Source organism: Aythya fuligula, chromosome 16 (genome assembly GCF_009819795.1).
Source record: "Aythya fuligula isolate bAytFul2 chromosome 16, bAytFul2.pri, whole genome shotgun sequence".
Lineage (NCBI taxonomy): Eukaryota > Metazoa > Chordata > Aves > Anseriformes > Anatidae > Aythya > Aythya fuligula.
In genome coordinates, this window is record NC_045574.1 from 9,841,484 (window position 1) to 9,861,396 (window position 19,913).

Consider the following 19,913-nt stretch of genomic DNA (forward strand, 5'->3'; position numbering starts at 1 on the left):
TTCTGACAGAAACAACACCCAATATGTGAAGTATCGTATAATTAGACCTACTTTCAAATAATACTCATGTTTCTAACAATCTAGCTAACACAAGTGCTTAGTCATTGATTTATGCAAATATAATGATTCTATTCTCATTAATGAATGTTGAGAGGAAATGGCAAAATACGTTAAAATTACTGATATGCAAGGTAAAATACATGGCGGTGACTGCACTTTTACCAGCCTAAATCAGGGCAAACAGAGTCAAGCAAGACCAGTCAGCTCTCGCACACTTCAGCCACAGAGCTTTAGGACTCTTGCTTAACCTAGGGAAAATGAATGGGTTTGGTCCTCAGTTGCCCTGAGTGGAGTCTGATTCCCTCTCCCATCCCAACTAAGAGGAGTATGTGACCGTCTGTGTGGTGCTTAGCTGCCTGCCAGGTTAAACCATGACACACCTGTTGCAGGTCTTACTCTTTTCAGAGAAGACTGGATTGGATCTACAGGATATGATGATTACAAAGTGTGCTGTAAAAAGCAATAAAAGGAATCCAGCATATTTTTAAGAGCAGAGGAGAACAGAAGTTCATCAAATCTAAGATAAATATACATAAAATATATTTCACAATCTGATCATCAAATAAGACTCATCAGAATCATCAGAATGGAGAAAGAAAAAATTAAGCTTATGTGCACATCAGATTCTGAATTAATCAATTTTGCTGGGCTCAGCCTAGAATTGAAATGATCTTGTCTGTGTACGACTAAAGGTTACCACTTTCACAATTCAAACAGAAAAATGTATTCATCAAAAACATATCTATTAGCTTCACAATAGTAAGCACTCTATGAATCCGAAGATGTTTCTTAGGAATAGGTAACATGGAACACTTACCTAGAAACTAGATAGCTGACAATTTTCAGAAACAATTACTCGATTTGCTAGCAAACATTTCTTCTTTCAGTGCTCTGGTAGGAGAAGTTGGCTGTACTTACACACCAATATGTGTATTTTTGCAATGCTATATGCTTATGTATTTTTAATTTTCTGGTAACTTTTCTTTATATCATTTTAGATAATCCATTAAATCCATAACCATGTTATTTACATAGCCTTGTAAATCAATCTCCAACATAATGTACCAGCATTTCATATACATCTTTCTATTCAGCCCCAAAGCATTTCAATAAAGAGCAAGAGCAATGATAATGCACTGCGTTGTGCATCACCATGGCAATGTTTCAGAAAATAGCTTTTATTTGGGGTCAGAAACATCAAACATTCTAATAGATTGCAAGTACAGAGTTCATCTTGATACAGCCTAAAATTATCATGCTCTAACTATCATACCCTCAGTTCTCAAGATTTGCGCAGAAGGAGATATTTAGACAAGAGTGCTGAGGGAATTTAGACCTTCAAGACATAGGGCACATTCAGAAAGTCTGTGAGTAGGTTTAAGGTCCAGTTTCCCAGAACAAAGCTTTTGAAGTTTGAGCCAACCTATATCAAAATGCAGAAATATACCTTAAAAGACAAAATTCTTATGGATCACTTGCTTCATCTATCTCTCAGTCCTTCACTTCACTTAATCCTTAAAATATCCAGCTGAACTACTGCAAGGCGTGGTAGCAAAACCTACCCTACAGCTAATTAAGGCTATTGAGTGTTGGTAATAAGCAATATTACTGTTGGGAGGGGGCTGTGAAATTGTACTTGCTTTGGATGTGAATGTCATCTTCCTCCCTTAGAAAATAACATGTTATATTTGAAACTTTTTGTGTACCAATTCTGTTTTTTAAGGAAAAAAAAAAAATAGGCAAGTGTTTGTGCTCACGGTAAAACAAAGGGCTTCTCGATCAGGAACAGTCTTGGTTTGCGCAGCTGGCTTAGCACCCTCTCTCTCAGTTGCACCGGTGAGCTTCTCCACCTGCTGGAAGAGAAGAGAGCGACGGCCGTATCTGGCTGCAGCTCTGGAAAGGGGCTCTTTCTTTCCAGCATTGGAGATTTTCTTGCTTATCTATCTACCTTGCAGATTGACAGAGGGAAACGCAAGATAAAATACTCGTGTAACTTGCAGACCTCTACATTAAGGTACTAACTTAGTCTTGGTGCTCAGCTCCCTGTGCCATTATATATATAATCATCAGAGGATTGCAGAGTTATTTGTATTATTAAAACAAGGCGATGCCCAGTGCCTTGTGCAGCTTGGAATCATTTAGGAGCTATGTCTTCCATTCCTTTCACCCACATCTGTCACCACTTGGCTCAGTTCTCTTCAGATGGTCTCTGGATGCTGTAAACAGCCCTGGTGTGTCCTGGGCAGAGCCTGGACATGGTTTCAAGTCCTTCAGGTACACTATTTTAAGCAGATTCCTATCTGAAGGTTTGGGCAGTTCAGCCCTCCATACTCCCAGACCCCCCATGCATGGTTAATCTCAGCTCCAGAAAGGCGTAATGACAAGAAGGTGAGTGCTTAAGCAGAAGGAGTTTTGTCGTGTGGTTTTTGTTGCTGTTTTGTTTTTAAACACAGATAATTAAGTTTAAAAAAAAAAAAAGAGGAAATAAAATAAAAAAAAAAAGCCTGCTTGGGGGGGGTTGGTGATGGGTCAGGGTCGATGGGTTCATTTTCTCTTTCTCTTTTATGGCACCTTCACCCCTTGAATCAAAGGAACAGTAATCATTTAAAGCCCAGCAAAGTTCCTTCCTGCCTTCTCTCTCCATGGCCGTGGACTGGTCTCTCTTCATAGGAAGAGTCCCTCTTCAAAACCTCTTCTGATTCTTCCCTGCTGTGTCTAGGCACAGAACCTCAGTGTCCTCCAGCATCAAGAGGCTGTTGTGCTGTGCTGGTAATCAAGGACTCAGTGGCATAACTTTCACTCAAGTCACTCATGCAAGTAATTGTTAAACGCTCTTCCAAAGCTAGCAACATGCTGAGATCAGTTTTGTCATCGCAGGGTACAAAAGTACAGGTAGAATATAAAATGGAAGAAAGGTACAAAAAAAATGGATGTGGAGGAGGCAGGGAGTCATCATTTGACAGTTATGGCCCACTTGTCTGTTCTTTTATGTCTACTTAAAAAAAAAAAAAAGGCAAATATGTGAAGTAAGAAGCGTATTCTGCTTATGTTACTTTGCTAGAGGGGTAGGCACACTTCGAGAGCTACTGCAAGTTGTCATCAATGCAAGCACTATAGACAAAGAAGCAAATGATCTTAGAGTGATACAAAGAATTCATCAGCAATATTTAACTGCAGATTGAGGGTGATTCAGATCCAGAATATGTAAAAGATAGATGTCAAGTTAATGGAAAAAATCATATACAGATGTTTCTCATCAACATATTCTTTTACAAATACAAAAATAATTGTGATGATAAAAATTACCTTCAGCAATATGCAAAGCAAGGAAATAGATGTAGTTTTACAAACACTTTCCAGGCTACACTCTCGTGCAGGTATATCAAGTGAAACATGAAACATTTTGTACACTAATGTCAGCTCTGTAAGAGGAAGAGATGATTTATTCATTAATACTCTGCAAGACTATGACAACTTCATGGAAAACTTGGGACTAAATATGAGCTTTGCTGTGAAGAGAGTTGCAGGATCAGACACTTGTTTCCTCCCTCAAGACATTTTGGGTGCACAGAACATCAATACATAAACCACTTCTTCACCTTACTTATTCCGTTATTAAATGAGTGTCTGTTTGTCTGATTTCTGAGAGGATGGAAAAACTTACAAATGCATTAAATAAAGCATTTTTATTTAAAGCCAAAAGGGAAAGCAGCAAAAACCTTATTAGTAAGAAATCCTTGAATATAAATGTCAAGGTCCCAAACCACATAAAGTGTAGTGATTTCCAATTAAAGCTGTTGTACTGGTCCACAGATTTCCCTAACTATGTTCAGCACTCAGGCTACTAGCTTTCTCAGCTTCATGCTTTATTGAATTTTAAATACCAAGAGATTTTACAAAATTGAAGTTCCAGTGAACATCAGAAGATGGTCTGTGTCATTTTATTCAGGATACAACTAATAAAACGGAAACTCTGGGCTACAACAAAATATATACCTGCAAGCACATAGTAGTCTTACCATATGGCTTATGAAAGAAAGCAAATAATTCTGAAACCCTTTGGAATCAGAAGGGGACAAATCTGCTAATCAGACTTTCTCCCATAGTCATACTCACACACACACAAACCCCAGTATTCATTACAGACTATTCATCTAGTTTTCTTTTCAAGTTGCCTTAATCTTTGAACATGGAAATGTGCAACCTTTAAGTCCTTTCATATTAAGGCAGATATGGGGATGGTAATGCTACAAGTTCAGTAATATTTATTAAATGAACAACTATATTTTAGAAGAGAAAAATGTTTGGGTCTGGTCTGTGATCTTCAACAAATTCCCAGGAAGCCAAACATTTTCTCTGAAGGACATTATTGTGCCCTACTAATACACAAATTTTACAGCTACAGAAGAAAAATACAAAGCTAGCACCTGGTAGCTTACAGCAGGAAAGAGCAAGTCAGACAAGGTTGTTTTCTCAATTATCATCAAGCAGTTTTCCTAATAACAAAGGTTTCTTCCTTCATTTGGAGCTTTTCTAACTACAAAAATACAAGCCTACAATATGGGTCCGAATTTGTGACCGCATACGGTTGCTGCTTCAGAAATGCCATTCAGATGTTGATAACAACAAGCTCCACATAATATAGGTTCCAGAGGAAATTAGTCCAATTTTTATCTTCAGTCCCATTTAGATTTCTGGAAGCAATTTTTAAGCATTTTTTTTTTAGCTCCAGTGGCTTATGCAACAGCAGGTATTGTTAACCTAGATGGGAACCATTTTTCTACCTAGCATTTTACATCATTTAAAAGAATTGCCAAGCATGAATATACAGCTTAGAATTTCAATTTGATTGGTATTGTCCCCTAAAGTACATTCTGTGAACTGATTATCTCCTCATTCCTCTATATAAAGATCTGAAAAGTCCCAAGGATTTTTTAAGCATTTCTTGCAGCACATGCTCAGTTTGCCACAAGGTCAGGCCCTAATTGCCCTGTTTGGCAACCTGTACCAAGGCAAATGTTGGCATGTGCTACCACCATCACTATTTTATATCTGCTCCACAGGAAAAGGGAAAGTTTCTGAAATGAGTGCATTTTCCCTGTTGCAGTTCCCCCATTCCAGATGGTGGTGATCTGTTCAGAGCAGTTCCAACGAGCACGCAGGAGATGCTGCCTGCAGGGCTGGAAGCGTGGTAGCCAGGCACAGCCGAAGCTGCACCTCTGCAGAGCCTGTCCTGGAAACGCATCCTCTGGCACCTAGTGTGAAGATCCTATTCCAAGGGAAATTGCTCTAAGAGAATGGGTTATCATAAAGTCAAGACGATTTCTTTCCAATCTCACATGTGTAAAGTTGCTTATAGGTGGCTCAGAAAATGTACTAGATAAACTATTGATCTGGCATCCGTACGCTCTGAAAAATTAATGTGTGACAATGATGTGTGAGAAAGTCTATTTAGGTATCACAGCAGGGTAACACTGTCACTAATCGTAAAGGACAGCTGACCCAGTTCTTAATTAACATTCCTAGTTGCTATTAGTTTCATCATATTCAGCACTGATGGTGGTATTCCAGCACTGAGCAACAGCGACCTGATTCAAAATGACACAGACAAGGCATTTTGCAGATCTTGTTGAATTCGTCATTTATATTCACTGTTAACCACTCTTCCCTGGCAGCCGGGAATGAGATTCTGGTTCTTGAATCAATTCTGCCCCCTGTTCCCAAACCCTTCTTTCTCTGCCTTGCACCTCATGGTTACCCGCTGTAAACGCAGAGTTACTCAGAGGCACTGCACAGGCTGGTTTTGTTCGTTATCTCTTTGCAAGCTGCTTTATTATCCCGGAGCATTTGTGAGTGCTGAATGCCCTGATTTGTTACTATGAGGATATGCCATCTCCTCAGAGCTGCAGAAAGGACCAAAGGGTTTACCTTTTGTTTTCCTCCTAACTTCCTGACTTTATTCTGACAGCAAAAAAGAAGGAAATAATCTGAGAGGTTCACATGGCAAAGGACAGGACTATTGGCCAGAACCTTGTCTTAGAATACCTTCTTCTGAGACAAGATCAGAAATTCATGGCCATCCTGCAGAGCCCAAAGACAAAGAGACCATTTCTGTTCTTATGTCCCCAAAATGACTGCGGGGCAGATAGTGTCACCTTCTCTCCTGGCCTCAGACCCAGTGACCAGCTGGAGGGGCTGACAGGGTCGCTCTGGAGACCACCCCCCTTCCCAGGTTGATATGCTCAGGTAGCTCTCCATCTCTGGAGATATTCAAAGCCTGTCTGGATGCCTATCTAGGCAGCCTGCTCAAAGGAACCTGCTTTGGCAGGGGGGTTGGACCCAGCGATCTTTTGAGGTCCCTTCCAACCCCTTCAATTCTGTGATTCAGTGATTCTGTGATTTCTAACAGGTACCCGGGAAACAACCGTCCTCTAGGAGGTAACCGCCAAGAAGCATGGAGCGGGGCTGTGCAAGCCTGCATTTAGCTCAGCTGCTGGCTGAATTGGAAAATAAAAGTAGCTGTTTGATCTGAATTGAAAATTAAAATGATTGTACTTTTCTTATGAAAAGGAGCTCAGGAAGTTTTATTTAAGGCCAAATGCTGTGGGTCCTGATTCCTGTTCTGCCATTTTCTAAACTCAATATCCCAGGCCAGCAACTTGCTTTTCAAAAAACTGCACGTATTTTACAATGTTAGTATAAAGGAAAGAGAAACTCCTTTGGCACTGCCATCCTTGCTGCAGGATGAAGGCTTCCCATTCTAACTCAGGTGTCTCTCTTTCTGAACAGGAAGCCTCAGCACCCTTCCCTCAGCTCTCTCAGGAATACGCAGAACTATTGCCCTGCCCTCTGCTTGTGTTCCCTGCAGTAGCTTCAGTCGTTCTTCTACATGCACCACTGTGCTGTGGAAGCATCTTTCCCCCGAGCATACTTAACTGGGTTAGCTTAGAAAGTCCCAGCTAACTTAAACACTCTGCTTTTAAAGAAAGACAACAGAGAGCACAAAGCAAGTCAAATAAACAGAACTTGTCATAGCCGAGCCATTTCCCTACATAGTTTGCAAGGCTGATACCCAATGCCCTTCCATCTTCTATAAAATAAAAACAAAGAGGAGTCCATCAACATGCTATAAATCCAAGACAAATAATAAGGCAACCTAGATGTCACAAAAACAATCAGCCTTATAACAGAAAATTAGAAACTGTGATTAACTTTCTAAAAGGCTTTCAGATGCAGTGGACGATATTTAGAGAACAGACCAATGTAAACTGCTCATTTTCCCTTCCAGATGTTACAAAATGTTGTTTCTTTACATCCTACTCCAGTGACAAGAACAGGAGCCTTTTTTTTTTTTTTTTGAAGGGAAGAGAAGGGAGTTGATGACAGTATTTTTTTAAACTCCCTCCCTTTGACTTCTATACATATTTTGGAAAAAGAACTTGTCCAAATTTTCAATTAATAACTGAAGGAAAAAAATAATAATAATGTTAATGCTATCACATACTTAAAACTACTTTAATTAAAACATGAAGGTAAAAGACAAATAAATCAAACCAAATAGAATAAATTCTGTCCTTTGGATGAACTGTTGTTTTCCAGTAAAATGATGATATCCACTACCATATTCTTTTATAAAAAATTAGTAGGAGAAAGGGCAGTATTTCAGGACAAAATTGTTTCTGCTCCCTCTGATCTAAGCCCGAGCTTTTTCTGTTCATTGAGGATTAAATCCTAACATTAAATACTAGTGAGGAAAGGCTGCAGTGCTTATCAGTACAGTTCGTGGGCACAGAGAGTGAATAGAGAGCAGAATTACAAATGCTTGTACAACTTCTGTCTGCATAGTGGTTTTCTGTCACAAGTACTTCATACCTAACAAAGGCAGAATTAAACATCTCTGTGCATCGTTTTGGCAGTGTGTGAACTGCTTCACACTAGCTTTTTGCATCAATTACTTTGGCATTATCAAAAAAAATCCAAAAAATATGTTTATTTCCCTTCCATTCTTTAAATAGCTTCTAATGCAATTCCCATGGAAACCGTGCTTACAACCACATGCCTAATGTTTGTGGGTTCAGGCATTATCCAGCAACAACTCCAGACTCAAAGAGCTGTACGAAAAAGCTGAATTCACGTGGACCATGATCAGCAATTGATAAACACTGATGTTTATTTACTTTGCGAGTCAGTACAGAACAGAACTGCTTAACCTAGTGAAGTTTATAGCACACAAAGTGTCCTGTTAGACCTTCTTCTCCAGTATCATTCCTCTGCCTGCAGTCCTGTCAGAGGCTGCTGAAGGTTTCTCAATTACATAGGCAAAATTAGATTTTGTAACCCCAAACTCGAGACTAAAATATCTTATCTTCAGGTCAGCAAAATTCAGTTCTACTCTGGCAGCAAAGCATCTTCCCCTAAATCATCCTCTTTGGGTTATCTGTGGCAAACATCCATTAGAAATTGGACACTTCACAAACAACCAAGAACAAAGCAGGCGGCCCTGTGGGATGTCGATCATTTCTGATTATTAGCAAACTCTCAGATCATCAAGGGTTCAGAAATTCTGAACCCAATTAGAAACAAAATGGTCTACTAATCTATTATTTTTCTTAATTATCTTAAAGGCATTTCCAGAAGGCAAATGAGCAGTCAGTATGTGGGAGGTGATGTACCAGGGAAACATCTAGGGTTTCCATAGGACTGAACCTGCTGTTATGGCAGACTGGTAGTTAAGGCATAGATCTCTGATGGATAACTGGATAACATCAGTTTTATGCAATTGCATCACTATTAACTTCATTTAACTGCATCCAGCTAAACAAAGAGTATTTTCAGGCTGAGTTTCTTTAGGGGCTTTAGGAATCAGCTTATTTTTCAAAGCTCATCCAGGCTGCTGAAACAAGATCTTTTTCACAGACAGCTTTTCTTCTGACCCCAATTTTATTTTATTTTTTCCTGTTTCTTCTTTTCTTTGAATGCTTAGTAAACTTTGTACAAAATCAAAGATTCTTATTGGTTTCAATTCTGTCATCTCTCCTTTCTGATTCCCCTTTTGTTCTCTACCATTTCAGACACCAACTCTGGGTTTATGACAGTGCAGTTGAGAATAACTTCCCTTAGTTCAATCAACTGAGAAGTAGCCCAGAATAAACAGATAATTTGTTAAATCCATGAATAATAAGTGAATTATCATGTACTATTCCAGAGGATAACAATATTGAAGAAAATGGGAAATAATGCAGCAAAATCACTTTCCTCCCCCTTTTCCTAGCTCAGAGGTTACCTTCTGAGCCCTCCTTCCTCCAGACTTGCTACTGTAGCAGATTTTACACTGTGGTTCTTAAAAGTGCATTTTGGCAACTGGCTGCACGTCTGAAGGACGTGGAAAAAACCTTGTGCAGCAGCAGAAAACCTTCAGCAATTGAGCTGGTATCTGTCCATATTCCCAGCAGATATGCTCACATTTGGCAGCTGCTCCAAGTTTTAGTAGAAGCCACGTAACCACATTAGCACGGTATCAGGCCTGAAAGAATACAGCTTTTTTCTCAGCAGAGCTCATTAGCTCAGCACAATACAAAACAGCTACATGACTTCTGGTTATCTTGGAGCTCAAGCAGGTTGAGCTCCTATCAGTAAAATGTGCCATAGGCCTTCGCAGTGAAAAAGAAAAACTCGCTCTCTTTTCTGTGCTGACACAGAAAGAGGCACAGCCAGCCTTTTCCTAATGAGAACTAGGGAGTGATGCACAGGAGCTGGCTGGAGACGCAGCTACATTGCTCTAACAGAGCTCCTCAATGGCCCACATCTGCCCCATCTTCAATCCAGGGGAGTTAGCTGCATAACTCTTATAGAAATAACCACTTTGCGACAGCAACTTTTCATGGTTTAAACTGAACGATGAATCATAAATGCATTGCAGAAGCTTGTTCCCAAAACTAGCCCAGCTGTGAAAAGCCAGCAGTGCCATCCATTGACAGAACTTTGTAAGGCATGTGCTGGGCACGGGAAAAATATCTACCAGTGAATCATTCTGCCTCATTGCTGCTGGAGATAATTTGCCAAAGTCTTTCTGCATCAGGCTCTGGTCCCAAACAAGTTCTTACAATGCCTGCTCTCAAGCAACAGCTGCCAGACACGTTAAAAGACTTCACTCATAGTGGCAGAATATCTGCGTTCACACTTGTTGACTCATGATAGATGGGTGCTTGTGCCAGCTGTGTCTTCGTCTAGTGTCACAAGAAGAACATGACAAGTCACAGGGTGGTCACATGCCCAGGGCCAAGAACAGGCTCCTTATTTTGTAGGATCTCAAAGCTGACAGCCCTATACAGAATGATGCTTTTATAGTGGTCCCTTTACAAAACAGCACCTGAAAACATGACACAAATCTTTCATAAGTAATAGATTACAGGCTTTAAAAGAATATTCCTCAATTTTAGGGATTGCTAGAAAGTCCAGCAGATCAGGATGTTAACAACTGTGGTTTGTAACCTTTAATGCTCTTTAGCTTGTATTATGGACTCCTCACATCTATTAAATGCTTGCATCAATGCAAGTAATACTATTTTTCTTTTAGGTTTTGACATTATATGCAGATACAATTTTGGCTGTCACTCACTTTGAAAGGCTCTGTCCTAGAGCAACAACATATAACCAGCTGAAAGATGGGGGAAGAATTTCCAGTAACCTCGTACAAATAAGGGCTAATGACTGTGTTTAGTAATTCATATCAGCCTTTTCTGAGTATGCTGCAGATTGAATATTGCATTGCACTGAGTTGTTTGGCCAGAAACTCATTATGGTATTACGAAGGGAGAGGTAGAAAAGAGGGTATCTGGCCTTGACTGTTACTTGTTTTGTCTAAATAAGCTAACAATTTGCTTTATAGCAATACTGGTGAGGAGCAAAGGGCAGGAAATCTGCACTTGAAAATCTAAATCATGGGCTGCAACAGCAGAATGTTATCAACTATTCACAGAGCTTTTATGCCTGAAGGGAAAGAGGACAACTGGCTTTTGTGTTTGTGAAAACAAGTTGAAATTGTTGAACATTTAGTAAAACAAACAGAAAATATGTCTCTTGCCTATTTTTTCCTAAGTTCTTATGTAGCTAAATTATGATCAGTTCATTTGTGAGTCAAATCCAAAAGTAAATCTACAGGAGTCTGTGGAAATTTGAGTGTCCATGGGAATCAGAGAGAAGAGCTGCAAAACAGCTTTGAGGGGGTCTGACACAGACAGCAAAGCAATTCAGACATTCAGCTTCCAAATCTGTCATCATACAGTTTGACTTCACAAAATACCATTTAACCCATTATAATGGAAGCAGAAATTCAAAGAAATTCATCAGTAAATAGCACCATTTTGCATCCCTCTCTGTGTTATATTCATAAATAAAGGAAGTGGAATTATCACTGAATGATTAAACAGCCAGTGGAAATATTACCCCAATGCCAAACCCCAGGTTCCTGAATAGTTTGCACTTCACTGCAATGTAAACATCAGTCTAAGGGTGGAAGATGATAACTTCTCCACAGACTGTAAATTCTTCAGGAACAGAAACTTTGCCAAGTATAAAAATTTAAAAATTTTTAAAAAATAAATAAATGAAAAAGTCTGTTTTCCAAACTGAATGGATACTTAATACCACATCTCAAGGAACCAGCAGTGGGTATAGTAATTATTGCTGCATCAAGTCTAAGCCAGGTTTATAGTTACTAAAACGTGAGAACGGCAGGTGACTTCTCTGAAGCAAGTTGTGTGTGTCTTTAGTGGCAGCATTATTACATAGAGGCAGGGCAAAAAGGCCAAGAGCTGTTTGGACAAGAAGACTGAGTTACCTTCCTCCTCAGGGTGAAACCCATCAGTGGGTGCCAAGGAGGCTGCTTGTGCTGCAATTCCCTGTAGTTTATCTGTTCTGTGAAAAAACAATCTTCCTCCTTTGCTGGGGCTATCAATCCCTCACCTAGCAGGAGACATTGAATGTGATTTTCAATCACACACATCCAAATGACTGTACATCACACCATCCAAATGAGAAAGTATCTCATCAGAAGATGACTGGATAGGACACTTGTGGAGAGCAGAATTAATGCCACTGACCTGTTGTATCAACTAAGGCACAAAAATCCTGAAAAAAATATGCTTCCTCTATGAGAAAGAGAGGGATCTGCTGCTCCACAATGACAGTGTCTGCTCACCCACATGCGTGATGTAGATGGGCACATGAAATCAGCAGCAGGTCACATAAATACAAGCAACTTGGATGTTTTCAGTTCTATTTTCATCTTACTTTACGTCCCTTTTTCTCATCAAGACAAGGGGGTCAGTGGGCAAAGAGCAAGATCTGCCTCGTACCTGAAATTCATATTTGTGCAGAGGTTTCCACAAAAAACATCCCTTGGTCAGATTAGCTTTTAGAGTGATTTGGGTTGAAGTCACATTTCCCTTTGCTTGGTTAATCAATGTTCTGCAGTGCAGGGTCCCACATTTTTCCTGGGAACTGGAATGAAACAGGACCTTACAGCCACATTCTTCAAGGATTTGCAGATGAATTGGCTTTTCTTTGCTTTCGTGTTTGGAGAACTTTTGCCCCAAATTCCTGTCTTACAGATGAATATACCTGGACTGGCTTCCTTTGGCTTTAGCTACCCTAGCAGGATAGTGTTCTCCCATTTGAATAAAAGATAGCAAGTTTAATGATTTTCCACTGGTTTTGCTTAAGAAAGAAGATGGCCTGTCCCTGAGAGCCAACTCCATGTACTGAGGTGTTCATGGAACTAGAAATTTCCTACTAAATGTGTTTGTAAACTATATTTGGTTCATCAAATATTATACAGGAAACTTGGTATATTTTTCACAGATAATTTTCTTTATTTCAGTAAAAAAAAAAAAAAAAAAAGTTTTACTTATATAATTCAAATTTAGGTTAATTTTATCCACCACCCACATTACCTCATTTTCATAATTTAAGCAACCTTGGAACATGATGTGAAAAAGCCAATGTATTAAAGAACTGAGCCTCTTAAAACTCTACTTCACATGCCATGCCCTTAATTTACTATAATATAAAAAAATTTACTTTAGCTTCTTTTCTGAATGAGGTTCGTGATCTGATCCCAACTTGTCTCATTATATTTGTGGTACATGGCATTACTACATTTATAATAATACTAAAAGATACAGCTTCCATCACGCATACGCAATTGCCTCCCACTCTCACACAGGAACCAATTCTTACATGCCCATTAGAAGGCATTATATTTAGGAGCTATCACATTCACTATCCCTAGATTATTAGGAGGTGGAAAGATTTGAAAAACATATAACAAATTTGCTGTCATACAATTTATAAAACTTAGAAGACTTCTAAGGTTTCCTCGTCATCAAAATATCATTGTGGTTTGACTGAGACATTATTAAAAGTTAGCAGTTACTGAATTATTAATCACATTTATCCTTACAAATGAACTTCACTCCTGAATAAGCTCACTGCAGGGTCCCACAAGTATCAATGGCATTACTTAGCTTGCGCTGTTGGCAAACCACAGACTGACCAATGGATTTGCACCCTGGATTATTTTTTTTCAGGGTGGATTTCCAGTTACAGAAATTGGTGTCATGGAATACTTCAATTCTTCCATTGTTTCTACTGAGTTGTAAAACTGTCGGGAGAAATCTTTCCTTCAAAAAGTCAAATTATGGGAGGAAAAGTGTAAGGGCTTTATAATAGATACCTTGATAAAGGATATCCTTATGTTACTTCATTACAAAATTTCTGATAAAAGCATGACAAACAATTCTGAGACAAATTATGTGAGAATGGCCATTACAGAAAAAAGTTTGCCTCAGTGAAATTGAAATGCATCTTCTGCTTACATTTTAAATACTGTATTTGGCAATCTCTTAGTTCCTTTCTCTGTGCTTGCAAACTATGTCTATATTAAAGTATCTTAAGCCAGGGTGTTTGCTTGCTTTTCAATGAGCATCTATCATTTGATGTTTCTGGTATTGCTGCTTCCTGTTTCTAAGCAAAATCTCCCACTGAGATTTTTGAGGCAGCAGACAGCCAGACAGAGTGTTTAAAACTGCCAACTCTTCTGCTTTTATGCCTCATTAACTGACCTATTGCTCTTTTCTCCACTTTCCCAGGATTTCTAGATTTCCTTCCACAGCATAAAACATATGCCACAGGAGAGTAGTTCTGTGTTATCTACCAGGCAATGGATCTGAAGCATCTGCCAGACAGAGGGAAGTCTGCAGTGCATATGGACAGACCACCTCTACATCACTTGCACTGGCAATCCCGAACGTATTGGACTATAACACTTGCATTTTGTTGCACCTGCTTACAAATTTATTTCAGGATAATCTCAGGCAGAAACATGGCTCTCAGTACTTTCTTCATCAAAACTTGCAGCTATGATTCCAAGTTCCTAGATCTGATTTGAAAGGAGCTGAAAGCTACTAAGCAAAGAGCCCAGTGGTACTCCATGCCAGTGGAACTTAACTGGCAACTCCTATGCTGAGTGACATTACTCACAGGATTTGATATAATTCAGGAAACAAACCTTTGCCCAAATTGTAGTGTGCTATGATTACAGCCCTGCCATGCTAATGTCTTCTTTCTGCTCAGGTGGTGCTAGTGTATAGTCACAGAAAACACATTAGCGAACTGCTTTGGAACTGTAATAGAAAAACATAATAAATATGTGAAACCATGTTCTGAGAAATTATTCCTCTGCAAAGCATTCAGAGAGAGACTAGATTTATGAAACAAGAACTAAAGAAAGCGCAAAACCCTAGAACTGGCAGTGCTCTTTGTTTTGCCCTGAACAGACTATTTTAATGCATGCAAAGCTCTCTCCCTCTCTTCCTGCAAGACACTGCTCGAAACCCATCTGTTCTGTGGTGCATCCTACTTAACGAGAGCTGTGCACCAGGCTGTTTCAGCATTGTGCCATTCAGTGCTGTCCTGTGCCGTTTCAGCTTGTACTCCTAAACTGCAAGCTCTTCCGGAGGGAGAACCTCCTATTTATCTGACACAGTCCCCCTATTGTACTGCTCTATGTGCTTACACCACTGTAAAAACTACAACTGGCCTGAAGAGGAAATGCTGAATAACTAGGAAAAAAAAAAAAAGAGTATTTTATTGCCAGAACTTAGCAGGCTGATGCATTATGTCTGCACAGCAATACGGTTACACAACTTTTACCCTCTGCTAGTAGTAAGACGTTTTGGTGATGGCAAGGAGCCACCATTTGGGGAAGCTGCGGTCAGTGGGGTTGTGAAAGCCCTGGTATTGTGCAGGGTAGTGGTCAACAAGCAGGCATGAAGCCACTTTCACTAGCATAGAATCATAGAATATACCGAGTTGGAAGGGACCCACTAGGATCATTGAGTCCAACTCCTAGCACCACACAGCACCACACAAAAATCAGACCATGTGTCTGAGAGTGTTGGTCAAGTGCTTCTTGAACTCTGGCAGGCTCGGTGCCGTGACCACTGCCCTGGGGAGCCTGTCCCAGTGCCTGACCAGTGCAGAACCTTTCCCTAACCCCCAGCCTGACCCTCCCCTGTCCCAGCTCCATGCCGTCCCCTCGGGTCCTGTTGCTGTCCCCAGAGAGCAGAGCTCAGCACCTGCCCCTCCGCTCCCCTCGTGAGGGAGCTGCAGGCCACCATGAGGCTTCCCCTTGGCCTCCACTTCTCTAGGCCAAGCGTTCAAACCAAGTGATTTCAGACACTCCTGAATATTTTCTCTCTATTTTTCTGAATAGTATCTTGCATACCCTTCTTTGGAGTCTCTCTAACAGTTTTACCTCTTTCTTGCATTGTGTTGCCCAAAACTGCACACAGTGCTCGAGGTGAGGCTGCACCAGCACTGATGACTGCGTGACAATGACAAGAGAATCCCTTCCCTTGACTGGCTAGCAGTGCCTTAACTGATGCACCCCAGGGTACATCCTGGGCCCTCCTGGAAAGTTAAATGGCTGAAACACCACAAATTCCACAAATGTGCTGGAATGAAAATGCAAATTTCCAGGAATTACATGACAAATGTCCAGGAATCGCTACGGGCTTGTCCCAGTCCGCCATGGATGGATCTTTCCCATCAACTGAAGTTAAAAATGGATCTCATGGGGACACAGGGAGCCCTCTGCCAGGGCCACCTCCCCACCACCTCCCATGCTTGTCCCACAGGGGTTGTGCCTTATTGGTGTCTTTAATTCTTATTCTGCACGTTAGGGTTGTGGTCTGCCAACAAGGCTTCACACGTGATGCCTCTCCCTGTCAGCAGGCTTCCTCTGCGCCCCGGGGTGCCACGGGACACCCCTCAGGACACCAAAACAAGCTCACCCTGCCCCGTCCCACCTCAGGGCCTCGCCCACCTCAGCGAGCACCCCTCCCCAACACTCCCCCTTCCCCAGGCGGGCGCTGCCCCTTTAAGAAGGAGCCCGCCCGCCACCACCCTCCCCGCTGTCAGCTCCGGGAACCCGCCCGCCCGCGCCACCGCCGGCCGCGGCGTTTCTCAGGTTTGAGCGCCCGCCCGCACGCCCCGGGCGCTGCCATGTTCCGCCTGCTGCTGCGCACGGGGCCGCCGCCGCCCCGCGGGCCCCCCCTCGCCTCCGCCGCCCGCCGCCGCCGCTGCTGCCCGCCCCCTGCCCCGGGCCGGGCTCCCCTCAGCCCGCCGCCGGCCCCTCTCGTAGCGCTGCGGGCTGCCGCTAGCAGCTCGGCCAAGGTAGGCGGCGGGGACGGCCCCTCCGCACCCTGCGAGCTGCCTGGAGGTGGCACCACAGGGCTGGGGAGGGGGGGTCGGGGGCTGTTTTGGGGTGAGAAGAGGGGATTTGGGGTGATGGGGGTGGAGGTTGTGTGGCTGGTGGGCTGCGCTCCTCGCCCAGCTGGATGGGGCCGTGCGGGGCAGTCCAGGTAGCGCTTGGCTTATTCAGCATCCTGCTTCGGCACCACCCAGACACTGCCAGCTGTGGGGGGCTCGGAGCACGGGTGAAGGGAGAAGGAGCTGGGTTTTGGTTCCTAAGAACCATTTGTGGAACGTGTCTGTGCTGCACCGGCCCGGGGTGCACCTACCTCCGTGGGCAGTCAGCTCCTGTTTCCCTGGCACCTGAAATGAAATGTTTTCCTCTGAAATCAGTCCTCATATTGGGCTCTTAAATAGATCGTGCCCATCTTTCTTTGGATGACAAAACCACTGTGTTAAAAGCTAAAATGCCATTCGAACCATGCCCGGCTTTTAGGAAAATCATGCTGTTGAATAACTGAGTGTGCTTGGCTAGGCAGGTGGTGCTGCTTTTGGCAGTAGGTGTTATGAGACTGTTCTGCTTGGTTAATTCAAGTAGTCCCAGTTCGTAATTCAGTATCTAAATTTTATGGAACAGAATTTAAAATCAGAACTACTTCTCCTTCCCTGTAATAAAACTGAAGAGTGAGAATGACTTCAGAAACACTGCTGTACGTGGTAAAGTTGCAGCAGTGTAGTACAGCCACAGTGTTACGTGGCTGGAAGTACTAAGGTTATTTACCTGTGAACCATGTCTTCTGCTTAATGAGCTTGTTTTAAAAATAAGTATTTGAATCTTGTTTCTTCATTTACTGTCTAGTATTAAATCTGGTTTTAACAAAAAAGAGGTTAGGTGAGTTTTTGTTGGTAGTTTTTGTTGTATTGTGTTTGTTTGTTGTTTTTTTTTTTTCTTTCTTAGTCAAGTTTCAGTTCTGTTCACGTATTGTCTTGGTTCATAAGCCAAAGTAAAAGAATAAAAATAAAAACATCTAACATTATTCATTATGTTTGGAAATTTTAAAAATACAAGAATCAGAATAAGTCCTAGCTGACAATCTTGCCAAGTCCAAGAATGAGCCAAAAGCAGTAGCACTCCCCTTGTTCTTCCTTTTGTCAGCCAACCTACAGAGGGTTCTTTGTAGGAGCCTGAATGCTGGACCTCTTCTATCAGTAGGTTGTTAGTAGGCTGGAATCAGTGTGCCATCATGTAGGCTTCCAGTGCCATCAATTGCCAAGCTGTGTTAATGAGAATTCGTTGTACAAAGCTAAATCAAAAATCTCTTTGGCACCTCAGTCTCACCTCAAAAGCTGCATGAGTGTGCCGCGGCACCTGTTTGGATCAGATGGAAGGCTGGGACCGTAACAATTCTTTTAATGATTGAACCTGCATTATGTAAGAACTTGCACCACGCTCAGCGCACCTGTTTGATGTGAATAGTTGGAAAATGGGAACTTGTATGGACTCGGCCTACAGGCATCAACTATCCTGAAATGAAAATGCAAAAGCATGTTACTGTCTTTCCCAAAGCCTTCCAAGTAGCACTGTACACAAGCCAATTGCTTCATTCTTTCAAATCTGCTCAACTGACTAGAATATAATATTGTACTTAATGCTAATTAATGTTTTGTTTTCTCTTTAGGATGTGGGTGGATCCCCTGACAAAGCAGCCACAGATCTCAGCAGTGAAAACAAGAAACTCAATAAATCCCAGCAGCTGAAAAAAGTTTTCAAAGAATATGGTGCCGTAGGGGTTTCATTCCATGTTGGAATTTCATTAGTATCTCTAGGAATCTTCTACCTGGCTGTGTCAAGGTACGGTTTGACTGTATAGCCTCTAGGTAATGGTTTAGACAAGAAAAATATTCTACCATTGTGCTTATTTCTGGAAAGAGATGTGCTCTGTGCTTGTTTGAGCTATATACAGGAATCTTCTGAATTTTGGGTATTGATTGATGCATAAATGGATCTAATTTCCAATCAGGTATGAGTGAATATAAACTTGCTTGGTCATTCTATATAAGTTCATTGACTGTGGTGGGCTGGTGAAAACAACAGAGTAGAGACTGTGCAAGAGTAACTAAAGAAGAATTTATTTTGTTTTGCAGAGATATCTTTTGTTCTCAAGCAGTAGCATGGCCTGTAGAGATAGAGCTGTATGAAAGTGCTGGAGCTTAGAGATAAGTTTATTTTTCTGGGTGCTGAACTCCATTCAAACTGCAGAAGGCAACAGCCACTAAAACAGAGGATCAGGTTAAAAAATAAAATGCCAGATAACAGAGACGCGTAGGAAATGCTGAGGATGGTGCTGAACATTCTCCATGCTGTATCTGTACAGCTGTATAGCTAAGAGGATGTTTGACTTCATAGGGACCTGGCCAGTGTAAAAAACAACAACAAAGAAGTGCATCTCAATATATTATATGTACTATTGTTATAGAAATAATTTGGCTGTTACTGCTGGAAGAGTTCATTGTTTTTTGTTATTTAACATGTAAAATTAAACAAATTCCAGAGTTGGAAGTACATCATGTTAAATTCCCTGAGTAAACAATACTCTTAATTTAAATCTTCTTTATTGTGCAATTTTAAAATAAGCTAAGAATTCTTATTTTCTTTTTCCACAGTGGTGTGGATATGACTGCAGTTCTCTTCAAACTTGGTTTCAGTGAATCCTCGCTGCAATCTAAAATGGCTGCTGGTACAAGCACTTTTGTGTTGGCATATGCTATTCACAAATTGTTTGCTCCGGTACGAATCAGCATTACTATAGTTTCTGTGCCATTTATTGTCCGATACTGCCGGAAGATTGGTTTCTTCAAACCACCTACCCCAAATCCATGATAACTTCTTGTTTTTTACTATTTTTATTATTATTATTTTAATGTTCAATATTCATGTAGCTTTTCAGATTGATAAATTTCTTTAAAATACTTATTTGGGTTCATGTTAATGATGACCTTCTCTTGCATTTCTCACTTGTTCTTTCAGGTAAATGTAATGCAGTGAAAAGTGCTGCCCTTATCTTTTTTCCCTTTGCCACCTCTTTTTTTTTTTTTCC

The 19,913-nt window shown here is 41.2% G+C and overlaps 1 protein-coding gene across 1 annotated transcript; it reads left to right on the top strand.

Annotated features, from left to right (window-relative positions):
- The first annotated feature begins 2,437 nt into the window (after window positions 1-2,437).
- FAM210B (family with sequence similarity 210 member B) lies at window positions 2,438-19,913 on the top strand. The gene is made up of 5 exons (XM_032198525.1): window positions 2,438-2,448; window positions 6,470-6,498; window positions 16,730-16,797; window positions 18,495-18,667; window positions 19,480-19,913. The coding sequence occupies exons 1-5, from the start codon at window positions 2,438-2,440 to the stop codon at window positions 19,694-19,696; spliced, it is 498 nt and encodes a 165-aa protein (XP_032054416.1). The 3' UTR covers window positions 19,697-19,913.